Source organism: Strix aluco, chromosome 2 (genome assembly GCF_031877795.1).
Source record: "Strix aluco isolate bStrAlu1 chromosome 2, bStrAlu1.hap1, whole genome shotgun sequence".
In the NCBI taxonomy this organism is placed as follows: domain Eukaryota; kingdom Metazoa; phylum Chordata; class Aves; order Strigiformes; family Strigidae; genus Strix; species Strix aluco.
In genome coordinates this window covers 37,555,807-37,569,107 of record NC_133932.1, presented here as the reverse complement: position 1 = coordinate 37,569,107, position 13,301 = coordinate 37,555,807, and the positions used below count along the sequence as shown (strand labels likewise).

At 40.6% G+C, this 13,301-nt stretch overlaps 2 protein-coding genes across 3 annotated transcripts in view; both read right to left on the bottom strand.

Annotated features, from left to right (window-relative positions):
- Positions 1 to 3,631, bottom strand: part of B3GALT5 (beta-1,3-galactosyltransferase 5) — a 35,495-nt gene extending 31,864 nt beyond the window's left edge. The window contains exon 1 of the mRNA XM_074814389.1: positions 3,541 to 3,631. The gene's annotated coding sequence lies outside the window, so the exon portion shown is untranslated. The remainder of the gene's footprint in view (positions 1 to 3,540) is intronic.
- Positions 3,632 to 5,629: 1,998 nt separating this feature from the next.
- SH3BGR (SH3 domain binding glutamate rich protein) overlaps positions 5,630 to 13,301 on the bottom strand; it is a 29,181-nt gene continuing 21,509 nt past the window's right edge. For both annotated transcript variants that reach the window (XM_074814378.1, XM_074814379.1), the window contains 3 exons: positions 9,490 to 9,519; positions 7,403 to 7,510; positions 5,630 to 6,137 (listed from right to left, as the gene is read on the bottom strand). In XM_074814378.1, the coding sequence (XP_074670479.1) occupies positions 7,445 to 7,510; positions 9,490 to 9,519 (96 nt within the window). In that variant the 3' untranslated portion in view covers positions 5,630 to 6,137; positions 7,403 to 7,444. The remainder of the gene's footprint in view (positions 6,138 to 7,402; positions 7,511 to 9,489; positions 9,520 to 13,301) is intronic.

Below are 13,301 nucleotides of genomic sequence, written 5' to 3'. Positions count from 1 at the left end.
AAAGTTCTTCTAGGTTCTTGCATTGTTTTCTGCCTCCAAGCTTCCTTTTCTGGGGTTACATTTTCCTGAAGGATTACACTGCTGAAAAAGTAGAGATGATAACGGCTTTTTTCCAGACGTGTCAGCAAAATCACAGCTAGCTAACAGGAAGGCACTCTGTGTGACATCCTTTTCTACATACATAAAGAAGTTACTTCTGCAATTTCAGAAGTATGTTTTAAACCTTTCCAATGAAGTAGAAAACCCAAATAAGTTTTTTTCTGCTTCAAAATATATTGCTTAGTAAATGTGTAAGCCATATGAATCTGACTTTGATCAAACGACTATAAACATATATGTATTTTGGAGGACAGTTTGTGACATAGGTGTGTATAGATACATGTTTGTTAAATTATGAGAGAATGGGAACACTGACACAGCTGGTATTTCTAAGAGGAATCCCCAAAGAGCCTTTCTGCAAATGCAATCCTGATCTAGGCCAGTGAGCAACAAAGAGGGAAGGGTGACCATTTTTTTCAGCCATTTCTTCTGTAGGCTGCTTAATAGTAGAGTTAGGTGAGAAAGAAGTGAAGATAGAACGTAAAGCGGAAGGTTGTTTTGAAAGCTGTCAGATATCAATATGATGGGGAAAAAAAGTAGAAACTAGCATTTTTAATGTGGAATGGACAACTCAGAAGCAAATGCCTTATCAAAGGAAGAAGATGCGGTTATACTGTCATCTTTCAATTAGTGCATTGATATGTTGGTTTTGTTCCCATAAATTTTCTGCAAGTATTTTCTCACTTTCATAGGGAAAGTAAGGTGCAAGGAAGCTAACTAAACAGCCTCTGGTCAAAAATGGTTTTGGATGAGTTGGTATCAAAACTCAACTTCTCTTAAACCTGGTGACAACTTTATTCCTCACAAATGAAACAGCCTGAAAGAGAAAGGTACTGTTCCTCAAAGAAACTTTGGTCACTGTAAATCAGTTCCAGGTGTTCTCAGAGATTCATCCTTCATCCCTCTGAGATAAGGACTCCACAGCTCATTCTTATTTTTATCCTTGAAGGTATTTAAAAGACATGTAGACATGACACTTAGGGACGTGGTTTAGTGGTGGAGTTGGCAGTGTTAGGTTTACGGTTGGACTCATGATCTTAGGGTCTTTTCCAACCTAGATCATAGAATCACAGAATCATAGAATCATTCAGGTTGGAAAAGACCCTTGGGATCATCGAGTCCAACCATCAGCTCTACTCTACAAAGTTCTCCCCTACACCATATCCCCCAACATCTCTTCTAAATGACCCTTAAACACATCCAGGGATGGTGACTCCACCACCTCCCTAGGCAGCCTATTCCACTGTCTGACCACTCTTTCTGTGAAAAATTTTTTCCTAATGTCCAGTCTAAACCTCCCCTGTTGCAGTTTAAAGCCATTCCCTCTTGTTCTATCACTAATTACCTGTGAGAAGAGACCAGCACCAACCTCTCTACAATGTCCTTTCAGGTAGCTGTAGAGAGTGATGAGGTCTCCCCTCAGCCTCCTCTTCCTCAAACTGAACAGTCCCAGCTCCTTCAGTCACTCCTCATAGGATTTGTTCTCCAGGCCCTTCACCAGCTTCGTTGCCCTCCTCTGCACTCGCTCCAGCACCTCCATATCTCTCTCGTATTGAGGTGCCCAAAACTGGACACAATACTCAAGGTGTGGCCTCACCAGTGCAGGGGGACTATCACCTCCCTACTTCTGCTGGTCACACTATTCCTAATACAAGCCAGGATGCCACTGGCTTTCTTGGCCACCTGGGCACACTGCTGGCTCATGTTCAGCTGCTTGTCAGTTAGAACCCCCAGATCCTTCTCTTCCAGACAGTTCTCCAGCCACATCTCCCCAAGCCTGCAGCAATGCATGGGGTTGTTGTGGCCCAAGTGCAGGACCTAGCACTTGGCCTGGTTGAAGCTCATCCTGTTGATGTTGGCCCACTGATCCGATCTATCCAAGTCTCTCTGTAGTGCCTCCCTATCTTCATGCAGATCAACACTCCCGCTTAACTTGGTGTCATCTGCGAACTTACTGATGATACACTCTATGTCCTTATCAAGATCATCAATAAAGATGTTAAACAGAAATGGTCCCAACACCAAGCCCTGAGGAACACCACTTGTGACCGTCCGCCAGCTGGATTTAGCTCTGTTGACCACCAGATGATTCAAAATATTTAGTGACAGAAAGTCCTCACCACATGCAAAACCATGGCTGTTATGTTCTGAAGCAGGGGAATGCACAACAGGTAGTCCACATCTAATTTGGACTCCACTGCCCTTGATTTGTGATATTGTGATATTGTGTATGTCATCCCACCTCTGCACCTTACTTCCCCATGAACAAAATGGAGACAGTAACTCATTAAGAATGAGTCTCAGCTGAGAATTGTTGTTTTCTCTGATTGCTTTATGCATGGCAACGACCTTGCAACTGGAGGAAGCATTCTTCAAGATTTTTTACATCAAACCACAAACTTCCAATCTGCCTTCTGAAGAAATTACTACCTTGAATTTTCAGCTTCCCAGCTTGTTTGTCAAGTGTATTTCCAGCCTTCTGAAGTTGTCAAAGGATGCAGATAAATAGTCTAATCTCCTTTAACACTGATATCCTCCCGGTAAAGAGAAGACTATTAAAAAGTCATTATTTAGAAAGCAGGTGAACAGATGCAGTGGCTGGAAAGGTGACCAGAAACACTGACTGGGGGCTAGTGCTGTAGTGGCAAAACTACCAAACAATTTCATTTCTCTCCAATGAATTTCCCTTAGAGTTTTCTTAGGAGAAAACCTCTTACATGATTGTTGGCTCAGAAACAGCATAGCCCAGATTTCCTTCCGGACTTGTTATACAAAACCCTTTATTACTAGCAACAGAATGAAGCTCATATTATTTGTTTTCCCAGAAAACAAACCATTGACTAGCCCTATCTACTTAGCTGCTTTGCGATGATACTTGTAGTCGCTTCTTTTACACTTCAGCAGTCTGTTAAACTTGATAATCAATAGTTTTACAGGGCAAACAGCCACCACCCTATGACTTATATGGATCTGTAGGAAGCATAGCTTGAAGCCTCTCTAATTTTAGCTTGTTTTAGTATACTAGAAGTTTCTAAAATCAATCACCCAAGGAAAATACTTTACATCCCAAAGCATCACAAAAAGCAGCATGGTGTTTTCTGCTTAAGTGGGGTGCACTGGAATGATTTTGCACCCACAGTTTCCTGAAGCATGTTAAACACCACATACAGGGCACGCCCTGTTAACCAACTGCAGTTGCTTTCTCCTGGTAAAATATAAATGATCTAAAATTGCTGACAGTATGTCTTAAATGCATTTAAGTCAATAGCTCACATATTTGTACTACTGATTTTCATTCAGCTGTAGTTAGAAAAGACTTAATTCTTTGCCTAGTTGCACTAAATTACTGCAGAAAGTATTAAGCTTATGTAAGCAGAATTAATGTTATGGCTAAAATCACTGAGCAGCAGTCAGCTTTCAGTTTATCCTTTGCATACTCACAACGTCCTTTTCATCTGGCAGTAAAGATGATCAGCACATGCTGAAGAGCATTATCCCAAGGAACACACCAAAGACCTGTGTTGTGCTTGCGACCATCCACTATCCCCTTTGCTTTTTGACTACACTGAGCATAACCTCAGTCACCAGCTGAAGACCAGGGGAGTGCGTCACTCCTGTACGGGAGGCTTAGCATTCCTCACATTCCTTGACAGGCTTTCCAGATTATGCCCTCTCAAGAAGGTGGTTGCCATATTTCTGCCTTAACAAGTGATACCTGAATATGCAAGGTGTGGTGGTTTTGTTTCAAGCTCAAAGCCTGTGGTCCTGCCTGCTGTACCAAGTACACTCAGGATCTTTGTTCTGCATATCAGTAGGGGGAAAAGTGGAGTCCAGCGTTCATCAGTCGTGCGAAGTTCAGGCAGCCCAGGGATACGTCAAGGCTACCATGAGCACGCCGGCTGTTGCACAGCACACTCTCACTGCATTGGATTTACTACATTTGTCTACCATACCCCCAAAAGTCCAGCCTTTTGTTCAAAACTACTGCAGCAATGACTGGGACCCCAATTTGGCTGGCAGGGAGATGGGGTACACTTTCCCCAGGAAGAGTAATCACCTGCAGGACTTAATAAGAAACAGATCAGTGGCTCGCCTAACCTGCTACTCAATCTTTGAATGTGGAAATGGGCAATGCTATTTAGGGACAGCAAGTCCACTGTATTCAATTTCTTCTGCCCTCAGACCCCAGCATCCACAATTCATTGGATTAGGGATATCGATGGACACATCCCAGGCTGTAGTACCCACTTCAGAGACTCCTGTTCCTGACATTACCCAATACATTCGTGGGCCTGTTGACATTGTCAGTCTCCATAACATCCCGTGACAAATTCCAGAAGTTCCCGACCCACTGTATAAAAAAGTGTTCTCTTTTATCTCTTTTAAGCTGATCTACTAATTTTACTGTCTATTCTAACTGTGTATACTATTTTTCATTATACTATTGCAGGATTTTTTGACTAACAGTTCTGCATTCATCTTATTCACTGCCTTTATGAGTTTTGTAAATGCCTTGGCTTCCTCTCCAAATTGAAGAGTCTTTTCAGTCTCCTCCTGGAGCAGCTGTTTCATCCTCTCCAATTGCTGTTTTCTCCACACCTCTTCTTATGCCAGTACATCTTCCCTGAGATGCAGAAACCAGACTGCACAAAGTGCTCAAGATGTCAGCTCAGCAAGGCTTTATATGGCAGCAAAGGCAGGCCGTCCTGATGGTGCCCAAAGTTTTCCTGGGTCTTGGCCACTGCTGCATGTTGAGCTGATGATTTTGGTGAGCTGTAAGTGACGACACCAAGGTCTTTCCCTCAGCTGGACCTGTCAGCTCTGAGCTCAGCATCACCTATGAGTGTAAGAACAGAGCAGACAGCACTGCTTCCCCATCCATCCCCTCCCAACAATTGCAACTTTAGATGTATCCTGAATGAAAAAATGTACCCACTCAGGACATTCAGGAAACCTCCACACATTTTTTTGTCCACTTTATTTGTTGAGTCATTGTTCAAGCATTCACAGTATACATCTCAGCTTGAAAAGCCAGCCTCTTCTTGATCAGAGTTAAACTTGTGGTTCCTTTGGAGACTGTTTTGTCTATGAAGCTATGGGCTACTTTGGCAATAAGCATTTCTCATCCCCTCCCTTCCTCTATAAGCAGTTTTTATAAATCTCATAAAAAGTAATTGAACAAGGGACTGAAATCCAAGCTCCTTCCTACTCAGTGAACTTCTAACCAACAATTACAGCGTGAACATGGATTAATTTTCTCTGTCTCCCTGGCCCAGTGAATACAGATGTATCCATGAAGATGGACAACGCTTCCGTAGAAGGGACTGGGACATCTCTTTCCTTCAATGAAGATTGTGTATCCTCGTGGTTGGGGTCTTATACACAACACCAGAAACATCAACAGCAACGTAAGGCAAGGTGAAGGACTTTGCATAGCCTACAAACATAATGATGGAGAAAACTTAACTTTACAGATCTTAGCACAGTTTGCTAGGGTTAAATTAATGTTTTTGCAGACAAAGAACAGATATGACAGAAAACACATTTATTTAAACGGCTGTACAATGGAAATCTCAATCATTTTCAAAAGCCAGCTGAGAGAGAAGTGACTCACATAGCTTGTACACAGGAAGCCTCTTTGCAGTTTTCAGTGCTGAATTTCTTTTTCTTTGAATACGTCACTTGTGTGAGTGCAGTTATCTGCTGAGTGGCAGCAATGTGTTTGGCAGTATATAAACATGGAGAAAGACATGGTTCCTGCCCTGAGGAGCTTACAATCTAAAACATGACATGGACAATACTATTCCAACATATAACAATAATCAACTGAAATATAATCTGTCAGCTATAAGAAGACCCATTTTAACAAGAAATTGGAATACCAAATATATATATAAAGGCCACAAGTAGAACAGAATGGTGTCTTTGTTCTGTTATGTATTTATATGTTCATAAGTCTACAGGCATGAAAGGTAGTGATGGTTTGCTTGAGAGAGTGATTTTATTTTCTTTGGCAGGGTTGCTCCAGTTTGTGCTTCCTGAAGAAAAATAAGGAAAACTAGATTAGAATTTAGCACTCCTGTGATTTTACATGTCTGAGCACTGGACAACACTGGGATGAATTAATTCCCATGCAACAAAGGAACCCAGATCTGGGAGAGGTAGCATGAAAGAAGTGATGGATTTTCTGTCCTGTTGAGGAACTGGGTCTCCACATCAGCATACAGTTGGCGAAACTTATGGCAATACCTCAGAGGCAGAGGTAGCTGGGAAGCCCACTAGTTCTAGAAAGAGCATATCATCACACTCAGGAGAGACCCCCACCACCCAAAGGAAAATCTGATGGAAATTCCAACTTTCTTGTAGGCTAACAGCTTTTCCCTAGTAAGTGATTGTCTGATCTTTATTTCTGTGCAGAGGAGAAGAGACAGTAAGAGGAAAAAGAAAACGTGATAATTAAATTTGAAACCACATCCTGACAAAACTTGAGCAATGCTGGATGCTCTTACATCTATACAGGCACAAGTTCTGCCTCTCAGATGCTTCCTGTTTAGAGGTTTTAAAGTCACATTTGGTCTAGTTTCTAAGGCAATTAGAGTAATTTTATAGTGTGTCATATTTCTGGTCAGGCTCCTCTCCCTTCACCAGTAATTTTTTTAACATTTCAACTAAATTTGAGATAGGACTTCATCTGAGACATGAAGCTCCTAAAAGTTTCAGTGAAATCAGTAGCTGAGTAAGAGGGGAGAGGGATGAATTCTTATCCCAGATGAAAGAGAAGCAGCAATGAGTCTAACAGTTAAGTGTACATTTGGTCCATCAGTTGGGCACTTTGTGCATCTATACTGAATCTATACTGACCACTCCCACAGTACACATGTAGCACGCTGCCCTTTCTTAGGGGACACAGCTAGGGGAGAGCTATGGGGTTTCATAGGAAGATGTGAGGGAATATGCCCAAAGCAGATCTCAGAAGCCTGTTAGGGAGGTGAAAGTTGTGAGAGCAATGGGGAATGGATTGAAGGGCCTGTAGTATTTGGTGGATATCACAAAATACTGTGGTCACAGAGACAGCTGTGTAGGAAAAGCAGATTCATTGGTGCCATGGAAATGGGCAAAACTAACAGACTCATTAAGGACAATAGTTCTGACTAACCATTATGTGTCAAATGCGTAATATCTTTCCTGGTTTTGGTACATTCTTTCCATTCTTGCCATTGCATATTACAACAACATGTGCAAAATTTTCAAGTTTTTGTTACTTTAAGAACTTTTAGAAACTGAGCTGGATCTTAATAGTTACCTGAAAACCTGTTCAAGAAAGAATGTGTCATATGGAAGTGTACTAAGACTCTTCTTGCTCCTCCACCTCTTCCTGCTTTTCTTCTCCCTCTTCCTGCTTTTCTTCTTCCTTTTTTATAGAAAATAATTGCAGTTATCATGTAGGAATGGAAGGAAAAATAAACAGTCTTGAAATGCAGAGATCTGCTTTTGCAGCTGTCTAGTAAATACAGTATTATATAAGCTTAAAAAATAGAGAAGTAATGTATAGAGCTTTTAATCTTAACATGCCAGGGCTCTAGCTTTGTGGAGTTAATAGGTACGTGCTGGAATATAAGAATCCTCTTCTTAGAGAGGTTCGAACACAGTATGTGGTTAAGCTGTAAATAGATGTTCAAGATCAAAATGCGAAAATGAAATACATGTAAATGTGACAAAAAGTTCATCATTTTTAATTATAAGCTTTCTTGGAACAGTAAATAAGTCAAGATTTGTGGCACAAGAACTAGATTCCTAAATAATCTAAAAATCATTCGGAGTCAGATAATATAACTTTGTTTCTGTTTCAAAAGTTCTTATTTCTCTCTTTTATAAAGGAGAAATGGCACAATTTAAAGGCCCTTTTCTTCAGTCAACCAAATGAATAGTTATCTGAAAGTTGCCATTTGTGTTACATAGGCAACAATCTGTTTGTTGTCTTTTAAGAGCTAGTAAATGAAGTTTTAAAGTATAGTCCTACTCTGAAAAACAGCTGAAAATTGCATTGTCAGCTTCTCTGCTCCTCTTCCAGCAAACTCTTGTTCAAAGGCACTCCTGTGTGTATTAACAAGCTTTATCCCAAAATGTTGTATCTTCATATACTATCTAGACTATAAAAATTATGGGCATTTCTTCCTGACATACTAATCAATCAGAGAATACATAATTAATTTTTCAGTCAGAACTGCAGGTAGTACATAAGTAGCACAGGCCTTAGGTTTTCCTCTCAGACACATACTGTCATACAAGAGTCACATCTGAGTTGCCAAAATAAAATCCTGTTTAAATATGTGCTTGGGAATGGACCTGTTATAATTAGATTCCTGGTTTGAATCGTTGTTTTTCAGGGAAAACCATTGCACTAAGGGATCATCCCTGCAAAAGCAGAAACGTAGCATGAACATCCGCAAAGGTCAGCTGCATTAGAAGTTCTCGTGCCAGAGAAATATTGCCTCTTTTGGCATCTTCCCCCAGGAAAGCTGCCTTTCATTAGCACTCTTGGAAACACGGCCAGGTAAGCCCACAGGCAAGCAACATCTTTCAGATATTAACAACTTCAGTTCAAAATTCAAGCAGATTACCTTTTACAGAAAAAATGGGTATTTTTCTTGCTTGACGCATTAGTTAGTGGTGCCAAGGTGCCTTAATGGCCCTTGCCAGCCTCACCAGGAGACCCCACACTTTGTCTATGGGCCCAGGAGCTGCACTTCAGCTGCCAGGTCCACAATGATAACTCTGACAGCAGGAATGTGTATGTATACACATGTATACTGCATGTATTGCAGTTTGGAAATGGGAAGACATGAATGTGTCTTCTTAATTGCAGGTTTGTAATGGAAAACAGCCTAAAGTAATCATCAGTGTTACTGGGAACACTGAAGAAATATTGAAGGCATAAACTTGCAATGTTGGGCAAAGCAGAAAAGTATATAAAGTTTTGCACCTGGGTCTTACAATTTCTGGCAAGGAAAATATTTCCTTTATAGGCAGAGCTGCTCATTTGTCAGAATGACTCTTTCACACTATCAACACTGAAAATTTAACCAGCATGGTGTCAGTTAGCAATTGCCAAAGATATAGTTTTCTTGGGAGTCCTTGGCAAATTTTATTAAAGAATCCATGAAAGACAATTTCTCTTTCATTTACAGTTTTTAATGATTAAAAGCCTATCTTTATTCCCAAACAATAAGACTATGATATGACCAATAACTATCTCTGGCAGAATATAATACTAGTATATTTAGTTTCATGAATAAGAATTCACTAACTTTTGAGTGAAAGAACAAGATTGAAAAGGAATTAAATGCACACAAACAAAAGATGAAAGCAAAATGTCCAAATATACTATACCCCTGTTGCTGCATGTTCTTCCTTGCTTTCCTAGGTGAGAGATACAAAAGAAAATGTTTAAAAGGTAGATCAAAGAAAGAAGGTCATACAGGCAAAACACAGCAGAAATTAAACAATGAATTTAGGAAAATTATGTGGAATTCAGTGGATTTATTTTGAGATAATGTCCTCCAGATTAACTCACAAAGCACATTTAAGCTAAGCTTTTACTTTGAAAAAGGGCTATAAAATCATTAAATACCGCTCCCTTTTTCTCAGTTACTTCCAATCAAATCTGCTTTATTGACAAGCAAAGCATTAGAGCTGGGGTTTTGTTTGCTTTTTCAGTTGGTTGTTGGGTTTTTTTGGTAATCAGCTGGTCTGCAAAACGAAAGTTAAATCAGATTTATACAGAGCCTTATCTATGTTATATATCATCACTCAGAATCTGGCTTGCAATTCTGTTAACTGTTGTAGGCTGGAACAGATGCCTTGGCTCAACAGTACTGGGGAATAAGAAATAATACACGCTGGTTTTAGACTGTATATTGAGCAAAAGTGATGAAGGGAAGAGAGATAAAAGAGAAAAAAATATAAGTGTAAAGTGAAGAGAATTTAATGTTAGATTCCAAGCTGGTTATTGGAGAGAAGAGCTAATCTTACACAAAATCCCAAAGAGAGAGGGCAAATGGAATAGTAGCATGCAGAAGGCATAAGCGATTGATATGAGTTTGCATAGAATGAGTTGAGATAAGGAAGTGAGCTGCAGTGCTAGGGTTTATATGGCCTGGGGAAATGCTGAGATAGGATACAGACTTGCATTATAATATGTTTTTTGAACATGTTTCTAAAATAATTCTGCCCTGAAGTGAGCCTAATCTGTACTGCAAACTGATTTAACTGTGACACTGCTTGAAAATTACTGTAACCCTCAAGCTAAAATCTAAAGTTAAAATCAGATAGTAAAAACAAGGTAAAATTATTACCACCACATCTAGTGACCGGCTGTGCCATGTGCATAGGAGGTCACAGTCTTTTCCTCAAAAAATGCAAAAATAAAGGAACAGACAAAGGAAGAAAAAGGGACACTATATCCAAATAAAATGGTTCCTCAACCTTCTCCATCAGAGGATGGGGATTAGGAACGAAAAAAAGATTAGGAAGAAGTCAAGGATAAGCTTGATGAAGTGATTAGAGAAGGAAAGTATGCAACAGGTTTAAGGTGAAAAAAAATTCCATAATCTAAACAAATCTTAGTGCAGCTGTCCCTTGGTGACCCAGGCTGAAAGCTGTTCCTGTTACTTACTACTGGATCTGTGTAAGGGACTTTCTATTTTGACATCTGCTCTGGGCTTTTTTGGATGCTTGTGTGAATGAGGGGCTAGAGCTGCTGAAGCCCAGGCAACTTAATGCGAGCTGTGTGAAGAACAACCTGCCGCACTGTGCACCTATGCCTGCCACTTCCAGGAGGCAGCTGCTGACTTAAGAGTTCTGTTTTTCAGAGGGTTGGGGTCTCTCGCTGGTTTCCTCATGGTCCTACCAGCCTGAGACAAAAAGCTGGAACTTCCAGACTCCTGCATCTCCCAGCAAGGGCAGCAGAAGTGGTAGGGGAGGGCTGCAGCTTCCACATGTACCCACATAGACCTTCAGCTGCCATTCCTGCTACTGAGGCATTGGAGGAGCCTTCTGAAATCTGGGACCCTCCATGCAGCTCCACAATTGAGACAGTCACAGTTTATTTTGTTATCTGTCTTATGCTCATTGCCAAAGACTGAGATATCTTTACCTCACCAAGACTCTTCTAGAATTGGCATTTCTCCTGCAAAGTCACTGGAGAAAAGCTGGCTGGGTTACACTCACATGAGAGACTCAGTTTTAAGCTGGTTTGAAATTGAGTGCTAAATAAAGCCAAAATGCCAGTACTAGATTCCCACTTGTATATTAATTCAGAAGTAGAACATAAAACTGCAATGTTTAAATCAGGGCATTTTGATTTGAGGGCTTGTCAAAAGAGTAAGTTGACACTCCAAAAGGGACCTGACTACTGTTCAAAAGATGCAACTGTTTGGCTTCAAAACAGAGTAGACTGCTGATAAAAAGGTCGCCCTTTCAGAACTCAGTATACAAAGGTCAGCTCTTAACAAGCTAGAAGGAAAAAAGACACGGTTCGGGAGAGCACATGGAAAACATCTATCAGTGTGGTCAAGCAGTCAAATAAGATGTGCTGGGCTGCAGAATGAGAGGGATATACTGAAAATACTGTGTTGATACTATATGTAACCTTTATGACCTAACATCCAGTGGAGATACTCCAATGGCAATCTGACAATCTTTAAATGTATTTAACTTCATAAAACCCTGTCCAGGTTACAAAATGTTATTCTAGCTTTCTTTTATAAGGGTAAAATGAGATACAGCATCAAAAGGTGGAATTCATCTCACTGTAGCTGCCTCAAAGTTGTTCTCATCAAAACTCATCTTTTGTGTGCTGCCTGTAGTGAACAAGAATACCAGAATTTCTACAGAACAATTCATGCCATCCCAACAGAAGTGATAATTGGGATGAACTGTGGCAAGGCAGACAGATGCCACATTACTGAAGTGATTTGTCCTAGGTGACATGGGAAGTGGGTGGTGGAACAGGGTTAAAAATGGGATTTTAACACAGGGGCAGGAGCCCCTGGTACCTTGCTGACCACAGTGGTGAGTACCCTCTCTGCAAATGAGTGAGACAGGAACAGAAACAGTGGTTTTTGTTCTTCCCCAAGGAGCTAATATACACCTGTCATGATGAAGGTGGGTATCAGAGTTGGATGATTTCAGGAAGACTTTTCCTCCTCCTTATCTAAGACCATGTAAGGACATTTCAACACTGCCAAGACTGTGCAGGTGAAAGGGGAGTATTTGTAAGACTAACCATATTTTATGCCCTCATAACCACAGAAAGATCTTTTCAAACACACTATCTTGCCTGGTGCTCTCTCCTCTGCCACTCCCCTCCCTGTAAAAGGAAAGGAGAATTTATTTTCCAGTTACAGCTCCAATCCATTCTGTGAGAAATGGAGCAAGGTGCTTGTTGTATAGGAGTGGTATTGCATTATGTCATTACAAAACCTCTCATACACAGCTGCTTGACACATTCACAGACATGTTCCAGCATTCTGTTCTCATTTGAAAAACATTAGAGTAGACTGCCAGCCAGAATGGCAAGTAACCTAATCCAACCAGGGGATGCACTGCAGTTTTATGCTGGGCTTCTCTTAAGAGCCAAGGAAAAAGGTATTTGATGGCACTCACATGACAGATGAAATTCATAGAGACATGAGAAGTGCTTGGATATAATTTAAGGAGAAATTCCAGTTCCCACTGAGGACTGTCTCTCCTCATCACCATTTTGAAATTTTAAATGGGACTTCCCAGTGCCTGAGACTTGCATGAGACTGTGTAAAAGGGTGCTTTCCAGCCTAACGATGACTGGTTCTCTCATTGTTAAAAACGTTAATGGGGAAAGGCTTACAGAGAGGTATTTCCTCTGGAAAAACATTGCAGCTAAATTGAAAAAAAAAAAACAAAAAAAACCAAAACACAAACCACAATTGGTTTGTTCTTTAGTGAAAGAGATGATGCATTAGTGATGGATATTCTACTGGGACCATCTGATCTCCAAACCACAAAAGACCCGACAAATGTAAGTGCTTGATCCAGCAGTAGGCCTGCCTCTTTGGGAAGAGAGTCACCTGACACTGCAACATCAAAATAAATCCATCCTTAAATGTCAAACTGTCAGAGCAGCAGGAGAAATAAAGCAGCTGGATCCCTATCTAGACACAGGA